The sequence below is a fragment of the Acanthopagrus latus genome, chromosome 13 (assembly GCF_904848185.1).
Source record: "Acanthopagrus latus isolate v.2019 chromosome 13, fAcaLat1.1, whole genome shotgun sequence".
Lineage (NCBI taxonomy): Eukaryota > Metazoa > Chordata > Actinopteri > Spariformes > Sparidae > Acanthopagrus > Acanthopagrus latus.
This window is the reverse complement of record NC_051051.1, coordinates 24,376,707-24,392,548: the sequence shown is the minus strand read 5'-3', so window position 1 is coordinate 24,392,548 and position 15,842 is coordinate 24,376,707. Positions and strand designations below refer to the sequence as shown.

Here is a 15,842-nt window from a genome sequence, read left to right as displayed (position 1 = left end):
AGAGATCATACAATGGCCACCACACAGAGGGTGGACACAATTATGGAAACATCTTACAATGCTGTCAATCAGACTGAACAGCCCTGTAACGCTTAATTTATCTTTTATGATGATAAGTTGTAAGTTGTTCTGATATTTTCAGTTGAGACTTGATTTAGACATGAGACATCTCATCCTTATTTCTTACTTCTTGTGTTTTACAGGGGACAAAATAACTGAAACATGGCACAAAAAAAGTCAAACGTTTTTATTTATTTTTTTTTTGCCAAAAATGAGAAAGTAAAATAAGTAATAAATATTCATCCATCACTTGTGTTCACGGTAAATGCTGATTGTATCCTTTCCTGCGGACACATTTCACATTTTTCTGAATGTTTCTTAACTAAAGTGAATTGATTGAAAGTGCACCAATTGAATGTCTCAGTTTTTCTCCCATATCTAATAACACTTTGCAAAGTTGTTTTTCCTGGACATTGTGTTATCACTAAATCAAAACACAGGAGCAGTTGATGATGCACTGTGACCCCACACGGCCTCAACCATGTCGGCTCATTATGACGTGTATGGCTCCCTCTAGTGGATGTTTTAGGCATTAAGTGGTTATTTAAAGGACATATTCTGCTATTTTCTGTGCAGGATGTCCTTTGTTTGCTTTATATTTGCTTATTGATCGACATATTCATGTCCTGTTGCCTTCTATCAGCTGCATACTGTATACATATGGAAATATCCAGAACACTGTTTTCATTTAAAGCACTTTTATTGACAAAAGATTGATAATTATTGAAAGCCAAAATGTTAAATGTAACAGACTTGAACTAAAAAAATGATTAAAAATATATATATTATTAAAAATATCGATTACCATACTCTACTGTATTGTATGATGCAGTATATCTACTATTTTTTATGTATACTACTACATAGTATTTCTATGTAATGATTTAAGCTGAATTCATTTAAATTGCTTAACGTTCATTTGATGGATAAAGCAGATTGACTGATTATAAACTCATGCTGTGTATGTCTGATAACAGAACCAGAACAAAGTAAGAGAAAATTACAAGATAAGATCATTAATTGGTTAATACATGCTCATGCTACAGCTGCCTGTAAAGGATAAAGTACATGTGATGGAATAATCTCAATAAATTATAATTACAGGCACACATTCATGTTCAGTCAGTAACATGGGTTCAAGCATTTTCTTTTAACCACTATGCTTTGCTATGGACATGCTAGTAACATCTGTAGCAAGTTGTGTTTGACAATGGTGATGAAGAGGTTATGTGGTCTTGGCCCCGACGAGAACGACTTGGAAGTTTCTTTTCTTCATCTCTCTGGACATCTGACACCAGGAGCAGGATGTGCAGAAGGTCGAATACACACAGTCCTGACACATGGTGCCCTGAAGACACAATACAGTGATCAACAGGTGAAGGATTATCAGTCTAGATTACACCGACACACCTTCATACTAGTCAAACACTTCCTCGCCTCTTCTAATATGTCACTTGTGTAAACTGCAACTACATTCAACTGGATTAACAGTTATCAATCTCTCACCCACAAGCCAAAATACCTTTTATTTTTACCTACCTTTATTCTAACTTGGTCTTTAAAAACTATAGGTCGAAATTTTACAGATTACAAAGAATTGTGGCCTTACTCTGATGCCGTAGCGCTGCCGCATGGAGACCCTCATGGACATTGAGATGGGAGGAATCCAGCCGCCAAATATTTCCAGCAGGGGGAGACAGAGGCACTCACCGTAGTCTCTGGCGGTTATACAGGCGAAACATGGACAGCACCAGAAAGCGAAACAACCTGAACCAGGAAACACATAGCAACAGATAAAGAGGACAGACAATGATACACGACACACCTACAGACGCTCTGCCGCAAAGACACACATGACTTCTTAAAAGACACATGAAGACATCAGGAAGGTCATTGATTGTGTTCCCAGAATAACTACTATGGTTTCACAAAAGAGTCAAGTTTTCCTGTTCCTCTCTCTCTGATATCAGATTTAGTGGCATAATATCCATGTTTTTTTTTACTCTAACATGGTTTTAAATACATAAATTAAAAATGTTGCTCAAAACTTTGACATTTCTTTGGTGTTAAAATTTAAAAGGTAAGAATTAAATCAACGAGGGAACAACTTGGTAGGATCACTGTATTTGTATGTATCTGGAAATAACAAAATAGTGTGTTTTTAATTTATTAGATATATCTCAGGAAAATCTACAGAAAAAATAAGACTTATTCTGAAAGTGATACAATGTCTTTTTGTTCATGTTTATGGTAGCGCTTTTCTTGGAAGGTCCTTGGAACAAGTGATAATAGGGTTATAAAGGTCCTTTATAAGGTAAAGTATAGCATCATAAACATGTTTGTTGTTAGATTATAAGACATTTATAAGCACTTGCTAAACTTGCTAACAGTTTATAGACTGCTTAGCAAGTTAATAAGGTTAAAATAGTCTATGATATCACTTCACATTTACTGAGTTTATCTAACTTGCCATGTCATTGTTAAACCTTTACAAAATGTTTCTTGTAATATTATAACATGCAGTTATTAGCAGTTAAAGGGGGATTCTGCAATCTTTAGACCTGGGCCGTACAGACAGAGTCATACTTGTATATAATGCATCTCACAACATAAAATTCAAAATCATTACATAAAATTAATGTTTTCATCATGATGTTATGGCAAAGTGTATACATTCAAATCATCTAAAATATGTGTTTGATGCATTCAAATCTCATTAAAAACAACTATTTTACTAAGATAGATTGGAGACACCATTTTCCTGTTAAAATTGTTGATGATTCCCAAGTTGTGTAGCTATTAAAGATGCTAGCAAAGCTATACAGAACATGGAACAAGTGCAACAGAATCCTCAGACAGGTTGAATCAGTGTTTAACAACATATCTTTAAATGCTGCCGTTACTGAAGTGACAACAGAATAAAAAAGCTGGTTTCACACCATGCAAATCAACAGTCAGTTTTCAAGTCGAAAGTGACTGTGGAGTGTCCTCACGGTGGTTCAGTCTATATCAGGGGTGTCAAACTGATCCAGTAAGGGGCCATGTGGCTGCAGGTTTTCATTCCAACCAAGCTAGAACACACCTGATCCAAATCAGGTGTGTTCTTGCTTGGTTGGCTGATCCAAATCAGGTGTGTTCTTGCTTCTTGCTTTACTGGATCAGTTTGACACCCCTGGTCTATATCAACATGTTTTGGTGTGTCAATGATTCAAATGTTTTGGAGTTGGTCCAGTGGATCTCCTAAGCTGTCAGCTGCAACACGCCTGTAACGGCTGCAATGTAATCGTTTGGATCAACTCCGAGTCTCAAAGTTAAGTCCATTAAAAGTTCTTCTTTTTGCCACTGAAAGCCTGAGGTAGTTATTTTAAGTGTCTGACAACATTATAGAAATGCAACCAGAAACACAAGGCTCTGAAATCTCATGTGAGCTCCAACAGTTGTTGTTTCATCTAGTTTGTGAAATATTCAGCCATGACTTTGGAAATAAATTCTTGCTGACATTTCCTTTGGGTTAATTCCAAACTCCTCTCTGAAACACGTTTCAAGCCTTGTCTTCCAGCAACAACTCACCTCTTCTGAGATTTCAGAAGGAGACTTCTCTCAATGAGATTTGTGTTTCTGGTTATAAAAAGGATCTTCTTATTTAAAACCTTCTTATCTGAGGTTTCACAAAAAGGTCAATCTGGAAAGGAATTGTTTTTGCAATGTTGTCTAACTGGAACAAAACCTTCGACTGTAAGTGGAAAAAACAAGCACTTTCAGTGGACGGGACTGTGACAGTCACAATTGCCCCAAATAATTATGTTGTAGCCGTATGACAGCTGCCAGCTGAGGAGATCTACTGGACCGATTCAGACAGTGTAGATGAGCATGACTCATTTACAGACTAAAACATATGTTCAAGGTTTAAAAATATTATAGTTCTCCTTTAAAACTTAACTCTGCTGTTTACCAAATCTAAAGCAAGGACGATGTCTTGTTAGGGTTAATAGTTCCTTCAAATTTGCTATTAAAAAGCAACTTGATATTTAATTTCATAAACATATTTTTCAGGTTATCATCAGGTACTTTCACTGTTATGAATATGAATCAGACGCTTACAATGAGGAACGTCCTCACAGCAGTCGCATATCCCCGATCCCCACTCATCAGAGTTTTGGGCCACCATCACAGGTCGAGGCTGCTGGACAACAAACGTGGACATGATGGCGTCTGAAGGAGGAACCAGGAAGCAGAAGTCATGTTAACCGCATTTAATGAAGACACGTGTGTGAGACAAAATCATACACAAAGGATGACGACAATGAAGTCCCGGCAGTTGGCGACATCTCTGCCGTTACGTACAAAATAGTTCCTGGACTTTGTGGTTTCAGTGAGAACACCATAATGAGATTTTGTGGTATTGGAACAGGATTTGATGATTACTCGTTCTTGATAAAACACTGAAGATGCATCACAGCGCACACATTTCTATCAACTGCAATTAGTATATGTGGGGGCAGCTGTGGTTAGGAAGTAGAGCAGGTTCACCAAAGGGTTTGATTCCCAGCTCGTGTCCTTGAGCCAGTACTGCACCTGATGATCACATCACCTGGAACAGTATCTCGCTTTCATCAGTGAGCACATACATCAAATTGTAAAGTGTGTTGTATGAAGCACAAATAACTAGAGAGTGACAAAGCCAAAAAGTTCACAGTGGGCACGAGTGACGGTGAATGGACAAAAGCCAAACCTCAACTATTGTGCTATCAGATTAGAAACAAGTTTGACTTGACAAGTATCATGACAAATGTCATCTTTCTACCTTCAAATCAGACAACACCTACACAAGTTTCATTCAGGAGGGGAATTACATGTACATGTATTGTGACTTTAAGACCTGGAAACTGAGATACAGAATGTGAATGTCAGTCCAACTCTTCTAAATTCCCTTTAAAAAAGCTGTGTTGTAAAAAGTTCACTTAAAAGTGAAAATATCTTAATGAAAAGTACAAGCCGAAGTCAACCATAAGAAAAGTACTTGAGCTTAAGTAAAATTATCTGATGTTAAATGTACTTGTAGTAACATTTTCTGGCAATAAAATGTACTTGAGTCTCAAAAATACAAGTAAAATATACTCATCCAAAAAAAAGTGACCCCATTTTATCAACAATTACACTGGAAACAGCGAAGAGCAAACTACAGTTTACGAATATAGCTTCATCATATTTACTCAGTATTTAATTCCCAACATGTGTTTCAGTAAAAAAAAAAAAAGTATTTAAACAACGTTATACAGTTGTTTGAAAGTAAAATAGACAATTCTAGAGAAATATAGTTGATTATTGAGTCTCATTCCCATTTTGACACATATTCGCATTGGATTCGGACAGCAAACAGGGCTGTGATGACCTGGAATGAGACTCAATAATCAACTATATTTCTCTAGAATTGTCGACTTCAGCTGTAAATAAAGTTGTTTAAGAACAGAGATTGATTCTGTGCTTAATTGCCAACAGATGTTGTGGCAATCAAGCACAGAACAAAAGACAAGTAGCAACATGTGAACTACGTAATTTGCTCTTTTTAACGTAATTGTTGCAGTAGCAGCAAAAATCTAGCAGCAAAAATCTCAAAATTGTACTTAAGCAATCCATCTGTTGAACAATTAAGTAAAAGTGCAGGTGAATAATAATCTGAGCAGAGAGAGGCCAAAAATGACGGCCCAGTTTCAGTGATTAATGATTGACCGCTTAGTCTGTTCAGGACGTTCTCACTGTGAAATTAGCATGACGTGTTCCCTCGCTGCCTTTTTGAACTCTTCACGCACACATTTCACAAATTCCTTCTAATCTTTCAACATTTCAGAAAGCCTGTGAAACTCCAATTTTAGGTCATATTAGCCATCATGTCGTTAACTTGGAATATACATACTGTTGTGTTTTACTTCAAAATATGTTTTCAGCCAACGAATAAAATGATGTATTTATGATGATGAACGATGTCCACTTTAGAAAAGTACAAATTCTGGTATAATATAAAAATCACTGAATGAAAGAGACATGATGATACAAACACTGAATATAGACTTGTTAAGGATAATAAAGGCAAACGCGTATGTAATATCTACGTATTAAAACTGAAGTATCTTCCTAAAGAACAGTTAATGTCTCACCTGTGTTTCTGTACAATGTGGGAGCTTTGAGTTGGACGTCCTGTCACAGCTTCTCTCTGCACTGACAACATGTCATTTCTCAGCATGTTCAAAAATACCTGCACACAACAAAACACCTGAAAGGCCAAACCAGACAAACCAGCCCATCCTGCCCTGCCATTATTTATTTTAACCTTCAGAGGATCAAGAAAAAGAGGTTGGGCCATCACATGATCACCGGCAAAACCCATGTCATAATGAGTCAAAATAATGTGACACTGTTTTCCTGAAACCCAAAGTTATAGAAGTGAACTCTCTGTTGCTTTATTTGGAAAAGTAACATGCTTCTAGAGCTCTCTGCTGATGATTTCATTGGTTTGTTTAACACTATGATCAATTTTCTAAAACAGATACACATTGTAATAAATCCAACATATCATTTGTAAAGCAGGACAACACTGATGACAGCTAATCAACGATACCTTGTACAGTCATGAAAGCAAGCTAACATGATCATAAACTTAATCACTGTGAGGCATCTATCTGTAACAGCACACTAGTCAGCTGACTATACATTATAACTTCACATTTCTTTGTGTTAAATGTTGTATTTAATGTTTTGACTTACCTGATTTTGCCATGTTATGGTGTATCGTTTAAAATATCCAGGGGTTTCAAATGTTGGAAAAACTATCTCGAACAGTGGCCTCTCGCAACCAAACCGCCTGAATAAATGTAATACCAATTAAATTCACTCATGTCTGTGCTTATGGTCTGGTTAGGTTAAGGCATATGGCGTGGTCCATCATGAAAATGATCTTGTGGTTTTACAATTACAAATACAGAAATGCAGACTTGAACCCCCTGTCTCTAACTCCACAGCCCTCTGATATGTAAGTCAGGTCAAAAACATGCAATGTGATGTATCGTGTGCCACATTTTGCACAAATGTTGATATGTAAATTGCCTATGACATGTACATACTTAGCAGTTAACCTTTCTATAGTTTGAAGAAAAATTAACTGCTAACATTTCATCCTATGCTTTCTCTGGTTTTGCAGCCTTTAGTGTTTTCAGCCCAGTTTGACTGGATCTTAATGTGCCAGGTATCTTGTTTGGAGGAGCTGCCAGTTGTTGATAAGCACAGTGCACGGGATCAAGAGAAGCAATGAAGCGGAAGACTTTCTAGCTACTGTTTATACTTTCTTTTTTTTTTACCAGGAAGCTTAAGCTAGCAAGAAGCACTGGGGTTAGACAACCTTTCACGCCTGGTGGATTTTACTGCCAGTGTTGTGCCAGAGAATGTGAGCTTTGCTAAATCCCATGAGAGTTCATGGTGTTTTAAAGAACCCAGTTGTACAAGTTAGAGGGTCCTGTGTAGTACAAAGTGTTATATGTGTTGTTATGGATCACACTACTCTGTCTCTGGTCAACAAGTCATGATACAGCCTCTGACTGGCTGACAGACTCAGCCTACAGTGTAATCGGATTGCCAGTGGACAGCTGACAATAGTACTAACAACAACAATGACTGTTTTCTATACGGAAAATATAAATAATAAATAATCACAGAAGACATTTTGACCTTTTAAGGTTTATCATTGAGGATTCATGATATGAAAACAGACCAAATCCTCTTAGTAACATTTTGTATTACTTGGTTACTTGCTCTAGATACAGAAGAACAAGGTCACTAGTTGATTTTTGGGAATGTGAACTTCAAAATGTTGAACTATGAACGTGACCTAGTTTATACTTATCTGTATGAACTGAACTTCAAGGTGGCTCAAGTGAAATGTATACTCGCACAACGTTGCTGACCTAATTGTATGGACTGAGTCTACAGCTGGCTGACATCCAGCTATGAAGCGAGCAAAAACAGTTCCAGATGTGTTTCCTGGCGGCTCTGATCGTTTTCTGACCACATGTTTGCATTTACATATGATATCCAGATGCTCACGAGTACATACATTGTGTAAAAGTGGGTCAAAGTTTTTTTGGTTTTTTTTGTACCGCTTCTTGCACAGAAACCATTCTGTCCTCTCTTTCTATATCATTGTAGAGCATTAAAATGGCATCTTTAAAAATACATCTCTTGCTCTTTCATTCAGAGAAACTAGCATAGGAGTTTTTTTTTTTTTGTACAGGATCATTTTTGTAAAAAAGGAGCAGAGAAACAAGGAAATGTTTCTCTTTGCTATCTTTGACATGTGGTCACAAACACTCTGTCAAGTTACAAGTACAGCCCAACTGGGGCCAATGTTGAAACCCTAACCCTAACCCACAATATATACATTAACACACGTTTTGCAATGACACCGAACACTTGTGATATCTGATAAAAGCCTATTTGAGCACTCTTATAGTTTAACAATAGTGGTAAACCTCATTGGGAATTCAATAATTATAACCCAAAACATCTTTTTCTGCACAATGTTCTGGAAAAAAAATATTTCACATCAGCGCAATTCAGACAATGCTGATATATCAGATGGGCTCCAGTTACAAGCAGTCGAAATGACGTAGACTAAGAACAGTCTGGAGGGTTTATGAATCCCATCGGGCCTGGAATCACCTCAAGAACCTCCACCAGAGGGAAACGCGGGGGAGGGGGCAGTTGTCTACTTCCGCTTTATGTTTAGACAACTACAATGAGGAAAGACTTGGTTAAGTTCAGTGAAAGACTGACGACATGATTAAAAGACAGAGACACACTGCAATTTGCAAAATCAAAATCAAACAGGCCTGACTGGTCGAACCGCCCACACTGACCTCACTGAGAGATTAAAGCTGGTATAAATCATCACAATACTTTGGCCTGGTCAGGAACACATGAGCAAACAAATGATACTGTATTCTATCTGGTAGGAACAGTCTCTTAAACTCTGAGCTTCTCTGTGACCTTGGGTGAATTAAGCAATAATGGGATATCAAGGTCACACAACTTAGAAATCACTGTGCTGGCTCACAAACTATTTGAATAACGGGATAAGTGAAAGTTATGCAACCAGCATTTTGAATTCTGAAAGGCTTCCGTTTGTGTTTGTTTAGAAAATGTGGGCTGGTATCCTGAGTAAATAAACCTCTCCCATCCTTTATCCTTTAACCTTTTAATGTGGCTCAACATCAGCTGCAGCCACAACCCACAGTAAAGGCTATGGCTGTACTGTGAGTGAAGAAACAATGCCCAGGAACCTCTCCATGGATAGAAGTCAGTTGAACAGAGCAGCATAAAGAGAAGAAGTATATGAATAGGATTAATTTGTTGGTGGTTAGTTACTGCACCAACCATCTTTCAGAGCCTGTAAAATCCAGGGTAGTCTTTAACTTGGACTTTTTGTGTCTGTTCTGCCCACTGCCAGTAATACACAGTCAAACTGATGAAGAAGATGATGGTGAGGAGGAGGACTGGGTTGATGATGCAGTGACACCATTTGGTTCAGTCATGATAAGTTTCTACACGCGCAAACAAGTACTATTAAGACATTAGATCCAACTTCATTTAGGTTACAAAGACACTGCAGCACAATGCCACAGTTTTCAACCCACTACTTAGGTTGACAAAAGTAGATTAAACCAAATGCACATTATATATTTCATATGCACTAGTCTCAGACAACTTTCTCACAAGAGTTACACATAGTTATATTTGATATACTGATCCTACTACAAAGTGAGCACATTTGGCGCAAGCAGCCTCAGCTGATTAAAGTAGCTTGAGAACAACCACATTTATACAGGAACAGGTGTCAGATTGTTCAACGCATTTTAGTACAGTTTAGTTCTTTAACAGACTAGGTACACATTGGCACCATTGTTGTCGTCACCCTGGCTTTTTTAATTACTATAGACTTCCACTTACACAGAAGATGTCAATTAAGTAGGCGGTCCTTAAATGTGGCCCAGGATGCATTGCTGTTCCCACTGCTAGAATGTGGCTACATCTGGCACAGAACACCTCCGAGTGTGGTTCGGTGAAAGGATCTCAAATATGTCCCTCAATGTGTCACAGGTGTGTTCCCACCTTCACTTAAGGCGGTCCACTTGTGATCAAATCACTCTGAATGGATGATAATACCAGGTGGGACCAGGGCTGATGGTTCACACATATACAGTGTATGAAAAAAGCTCAGTATTTTCATTAAACAATTGTAACTGTTTTTTCTTTTTTTGTTGTTTGTTTTTTATATATATATATATATATATATATATATATATATATATATATATATATATATATATATATATATATATATATATATATATATTCTTCAGCAGAAATAGTGTATTTGCTGTAGACTGGATTGTGGCTGGTGTACAGTATAAGCAGGATTATATGGCTTTAAGTGATTCTGTCTGTTTTCCAGCAGCTTTCCCATTCCCTTTGACCCAGTTTGAAGACTACCATGAGCCAGCACATACCGAGCAAACGTGACCCTGCTGGGCTACGATCCAACTCACTCTCTCTGTCAGGACTTTGTTCAAGAGAGTTCTGTGAACGGAGGGGGAGCTGTTAACCAACATGTGAACAACAGGTTTTATCCTTAAATAGTTGGAATAGTTGAAATCAGTTGGGATCGTAACTTCATACTCATGACTATCTTAAAACTCAATAACCCTGAGCCCTGCCATTGTACTATAAAGGCTGGCTGTTGAATATTGTTGAATATGTGTCAACCTGCACATGGTCCTGCTTTATCCACAGCAGATAAACCTGCTGAACTCAGCAACTAAAGACCACAGAGCACATGTCTGTCCAGAGCAAACATCAAGCAGAGCAGCAGCCCTGCACAACATCCAGACCTTTAGTACGAAATCCCATGAAGTGTTTCCCGGAGGTGGTGGAGTTCAGCAACAAGCCACATGAGTGCAGATAAAACAGGAAGCTTATAAGATACATTTTAATGACATGATTAATGTGGTGCCAACAACAACCAGGTCCCTGAAAAAATGATGCTTATATATACTACTACTTCACAACAAATATGTTTCAAATAAAAACATTAACACTGCTTAAATGCAGAGGAAACATTTTTAAGTACCTTAACTACAAAACTGTTCATATTGAGCAAATCTACAAAATTGCCACTGACAGCGAATTTCATTGATTTTTCAAGAGTATCTGCTCATGCCAACCATGCTCTGTCTTGATTAAATGTTGACAAAAACTGACTTGAAGAATGAATCAGGGTCGATTCATGTTTTCGTTATGTTTGTCTTGAGTTTAGGCTTGCTGCACCAGCTATCATTCTGGTGTAGAGGAAAAAACGCTCTGGCTTGTATGTGTTTCTGTAAACCAGTCACATCATCTTGGACAGAGTTAAACCCAGTATTGCAAAACAGTATTGCATACTAACATACTGCCTGCTGCATACTCAACCAGTATATGCTGCACACTGCATACTACATGAATGGTAGTATGTTATTACCAGCCAACCATTCACACTAAGGTATACTGTAGCAATATGTCCTCTCTGTATCACAGGACTGTATTGATCACAACATCTATGTGCTAACTACTGCTGAATGAAAATTGTTTAGCACTAATGTATATCAACAACCACAACCAACCACTTCATGAATTTTTTTTTGACAAAGAAAAAAGGGAAAGACACAAGGCAAGGGCTCTTGTTTCTGGTTCACATTTGATTTAAAGTATAAAGAACCACTATAATTATAAAGATTAAGGTTAGAGATCAACAGAGAAAAGTTAGCAGCTGTCAGTGTGCTACAGACAGAGAGAGAGAGAGAGAGAGAGAGAGAGAGAGAGAGAGAGAGGGAGGGAGCGAGAGAGAGGGAGAGAGAGAGGGAGAGAGAGAGGGAGAGAGCATGCGAAGGGGGGGTGAGAGTTAGTGAGAGCTAGAGAGAGAACAAAGACAGAAAAGAGAGGGAGGGTCAGACAGAGAGCAGTGGTGCAGCAGTCAGTCCTGAGAGCAGGAAGGGGAGAGAAGGAAGAAACGAGGATCTCACACTGAAATCTGGTATTGCCTTCATCTACACCTATATGACAATTTATTGTGTATATTTAGGTATGTGTACAATATGATTGATAAATTACTTTGATAAATGTTAACATATGCATGCATGTGTGTCTAGATAAGATATATATGAACAAACCCCTCTGATACTGCAGAAACTCTGAAATCTTAACTACAATTTAAATGAAATATTTACAAAACTGTACAGCAAGTATATTATTTGAGTTACTTTTTTAGTAAGTCGGGTTTTTTTTTGGTTTTTTTTTTCATTATTGGGGGGTTTCATCATTAGGCAAACAATACTCAAAAGCATGAAAAAAACACTCAACGGCATGCTTATAACCTAATTACAGCTCTGTTCATCTGTGACGATTTTCTAATCACACAAAAAAATGTTTTTGGATCTTCCAGCAGCTCCAGAGAACTCTGACTCCAAACCCAGAGAAGGACTAATCACACTTTGACCGAACTACTGAAACAACAGCTTCAGCAACCGCTGGTTAGTTTAGCACACTGAAACAGGACTACACACATATGAAAATATAATCTTTTTTCAGAAAGATTTCTTTGAGATTTCTGCCATTTTGCATTGGTCCAACTTATATCGGTCTTTCATAGGATCTCTGCCTCCCCCCAGAGGAGACTTGATGAAAACACAGGGACCGCTTCAACCGGTTAAAAGAAGCATATTTTCAACCAGCTTTGTTTCAGTACAGTTTTGGTGGTATATGCAAAATATCAATGTTAAACTTCTGTATCAAGATCGCTGCTCTTCTTTGTTAGCAAACAAATTAGGACTGTCGCATCAATTACAGATTGTTGCTCTGCATTTTTTAAGCACACAGTCATCATGTCATTTGATCTAATGCTTTAAAAATATGATTTGCAGGTGTTTTAGTACCTCAAACCCAGTGCAGAAGCAGAAGTAGGATGTCAGCCACATCAGACCCTCTGGAGAAGCTGCAGAGCCAAACAGACTCTTTCCTCACTGCAGCCAGGCTTCTCCGTGGAGGATGGATCCAGGACGGGAAGAAGATGGGTTCAAAACCTGCTGAGATTTGCCTGAAGAACCCCAGCAGCAGTGGAGTTTCTGATGTCACCAAGAACAGAGAAACACACTCTGAAAAGAAGGCAGATGAAGTAAAACAGACAAGTGAAGGTGGATTCTTAGCAAACAGACAAAGAGAAGGACAGACGGGTTTCTACATTCAGACAGGAAGCGTTCGTGTTTGGGTGTCCAGCTGTCGCACCACATCCAGGAAGTCCAGGAGGTTCAAGGCTCCGATACTGCCAGTCATTGCTGAGGTTTAGGCTACTTTTGTACTTCACCTCCTTTATGATATGAGTTGGTAATTTTCTTGATTAATCAAACTGTTGTTTGCTCTGTAAAATGTCAGAAAATCAGGAAAAGTCTGTGTTTCCAAAAGCCTAAAATGACAATCCTCAAATGTCTAGTTTTGTCTGAACTCAAAATTATTCAGTTTACTGTCACAGAGGTGGAAATGAACCAGAAAATATTCACATTTAAGAGGATGGAATCAGAAAATGTTTACTTTTTGAGATATATGTTTTGATGCTGAGTTTGTTTATTAAACTGCAAACATGTAGAAATGTGACGGGTTGGTGATCTGTTACAGTTAAAAATATACATAATGGGTGTGGTATCAAGACTAGATATAATGTCTATTCTTTTTTTATTGTCTGACCACACAGCCAATTTAGTGAGTCCTTGAGCCATTTCAATCACACTACACACTTCTATCAGTTTGATATTTGCAATGAATTTGTTGGCCTCAGTTAGCAGCAGCTCTTTGCGAACATTTTTTTTTCCAAGTAAGAACTGAACAAGCAACTTCAAGAAAAGGAGAACGCTGTCTTTAACTTTGTTTTTTTTTTCTTTTTTGTTGTTTATTTTGTGTTTTATTTCATTCATTTTCCAGAGTCTCAATAAATAAATGCAATTCCTCCATATTTCTTTTGAGATAAATTGGTCAACATGTATATAACAATAGGGTAACCAAAACTATGAACCAGCGCCATCTTGTGGTTTTGATCAAACCTGACAGCTAAGCGCCAATGATGCATAAACTAAAGTGAAAGATTGACTTAAATTAAATTAACCCTTTGTGGCAAAAATGCCTTAAAACATTGGATATTATTAAACTCCAACTTGAACTCAATCTCTATATTCCTTTCTAATCTGATATTGAACTGCTGAGTTATTATCTAAATTAGCTAGCTAGTTAACGCGACAGCACCACAGTAATTTCGGTGTGGGGAATATAATTTCCCAGCTAACTACTATAAGTTAGCAACAACGTATACATTTCAGTGAGTACATGTGAAGTTTCTACCAAATATTAATGATCAATCAATTATCACAACATTAAATAAACAGTTAAAGCTAAAGCTAACATGACAGTCTTACCTGCTCACTGACCTCCAGAGGATAAACGGCTAAATACGTCTCGAAAATGATCTTAAATTAGCGTATAATTACATACTGGTTTCACCTTAAACAAGTAAAATTGATGTGACTCTCATTCAAAACAAATATAAGAATAAAGAAAAGTTCACCCTGTGAATAAAGTTTTAAACTAAGCTAATTGAAATCGCTGCTTCTCTGCTTTCAGCATTTCAGTAGATTCAACGAACAGAAATTTAAACAGCGCCACCCTGCCATAGTTGTCCATAATGTGGTCAGAAAGAGTATTACATCCGAATGGACGAGGTACATATAACAGTTAAGCATGCAAAATAATACAAAAAATGCCAAAATATGTTTTGAAAAACACATCTTATTGGCTGGATCTTGACTTCTCTGAGCTTGTCATGAACGCATTATGACGCTTGCAACTTTTAAACCTGGCACTTCAAGCAGTTCAGCATTTAAAGTTGATAAATTCATCTTTCTTGTAAGTTTCCGTTTGTGAAAAAAGTGTCTCAGTGTTTATGATTTAACTAGTGCGTCTTTGTTCTAATGATTTTATTGCGTCTTTTACTCCAGATAATAGGTTGTGATGACTACCAAGTATGACTTTAAGTGTAATGAAGGAGCTTACACCAAATAAATGACGTATTAATGTTTGGTGTCATCCAAAACATATGTCAAGGATTTGTGGGCATGGTAGAATTATTTTCACAATAATGGACATATTTGTATATGTTTTATATACCTGTTTATATTGGATATTTCTTTCTATTGTCATACTAAGAGCTGCTACCCACGTTCGTTGTTTTGACACAATGACAAACATTCTATTGTTCCTTCTTTGTCTCTTATTGTGATTATTTGTTGCATCTATGTATATATGTCTATGATCGAAAACCCAAGAGGACACATCTAACCTCATTTACTGAACTGTACGTGTCTGGTATAGTCAATCTTTCCTAAAAGACAAATAATTTCGTGGCAATTCAAATTGTAACAGATTGGCCCTTGTTAGAGTGTGTCCTCTCTGAGTTGCCGTACGTCTGCCGTAAAGCAGGTAATGATGACGCTGTGCGACATGTGGGAGTTGTCGTTAAGTCTGTGCCACGTTTCTCGATAAGAAAAAAGGCGTTCGGTTAACGTTTATAAACGGATACAAGTCTACAATACACAGAACATTTGCCTGAAATAATTTTAAATAAAATACTAAATTATGAACGCACATCATCCTGTAAGGAA

The 15,842-nt window shown here is 37.4% G+C and overlaps 1 protein-coding gene and 1 long non-coding RNA gene across 8 annotated transcripts; one reads left to right on the top strand and one right to left on the bottom strand.

The window, feature by feature from the left end:
• Nucleotides 1-279: 279 nt before the first annotated feature.
• Nucleotides 280-14,516, bottom strand: LOC119031605 (cornifelin homolog B-like). Of its 4 annotated transcripts, none has more exons than XM_037120189.1 (5): nt 13,074-14,516; nt 6,216-6,313; nt 4,162-4,272; nt 1,670-1,827; nt 280-1,408 (listed from the first exon to the last, which is right to left on the bottom strand). In XM_037120189.1, the coding sequence occupies exons 3-5, from the start codon at nt 4,262-4,264 to the stop codon at nt 1,286-1,288; spliced, it is 384 nt and encodes a 127-aa protein (XP_036976084.1). In that variant the 5' UTR covers nt 4,265-4,272; nt 6,216-6,313; nt 13,074-14,516; the 3' UTR covers nt 280-1,285. The 4 variants fall into 4 exon arrangements, with proteins under 4 accessions (XP_036976084.1, XP_036976087.1, XP_036976086.1 ...); XM_037120192.1 differs by having other exon boundaries at nt 6,216-6,276; XM_037120191.1 differs by having other exon boundaries at nt 6,216-6,271.
• Nucleotides 12,021-14,143, top strand: LOC119031611. Of its 4 annotated transcripts, XR_005078646.1 has the most exons (4): nt 12,021-12,175; nt 12,584-12,671; nt 12,791-12,896; nt 13,062-14,143. It is a non-coding gene; the product is annotated as an uncharacterized LOC119031611 (long non-coding RNA). The 4 variants fall into 4 exon arrangements; XR_005078645.1 differs by having other exon boundaries at nt 12,791-14,143; XR_005078644.1 differs by having other exon boundaries at nt 12,584-12,896.
• Nucleotides 14,517-15,842: the final 1,326 nt, after the last annotated feature.

Coding starts and splice junctions, on each gene's coding strand:
- LOC119031605 (XM_037120189.1), bottom strand. CDS start 4,264: ATGTCCACGTTTGTTGTCCAGCAGCCTCGACCTGTGATGGTGGCCCAA. Junction 1,828..4,161: donor CTGTGAGGACGTTCCTCATT/GTAAGCGTCTGA, acceptor TTCCTGGTTCAG/GTTGTTTCGCTTTCTGGTGC. Junction 1,409..1,669: donor GGCAGCGCTACGGCATCAGA/GTAAGGCCACAA, acceptor TTGTGTCTTCAG/GGCACCATGTGTCAGGACTG.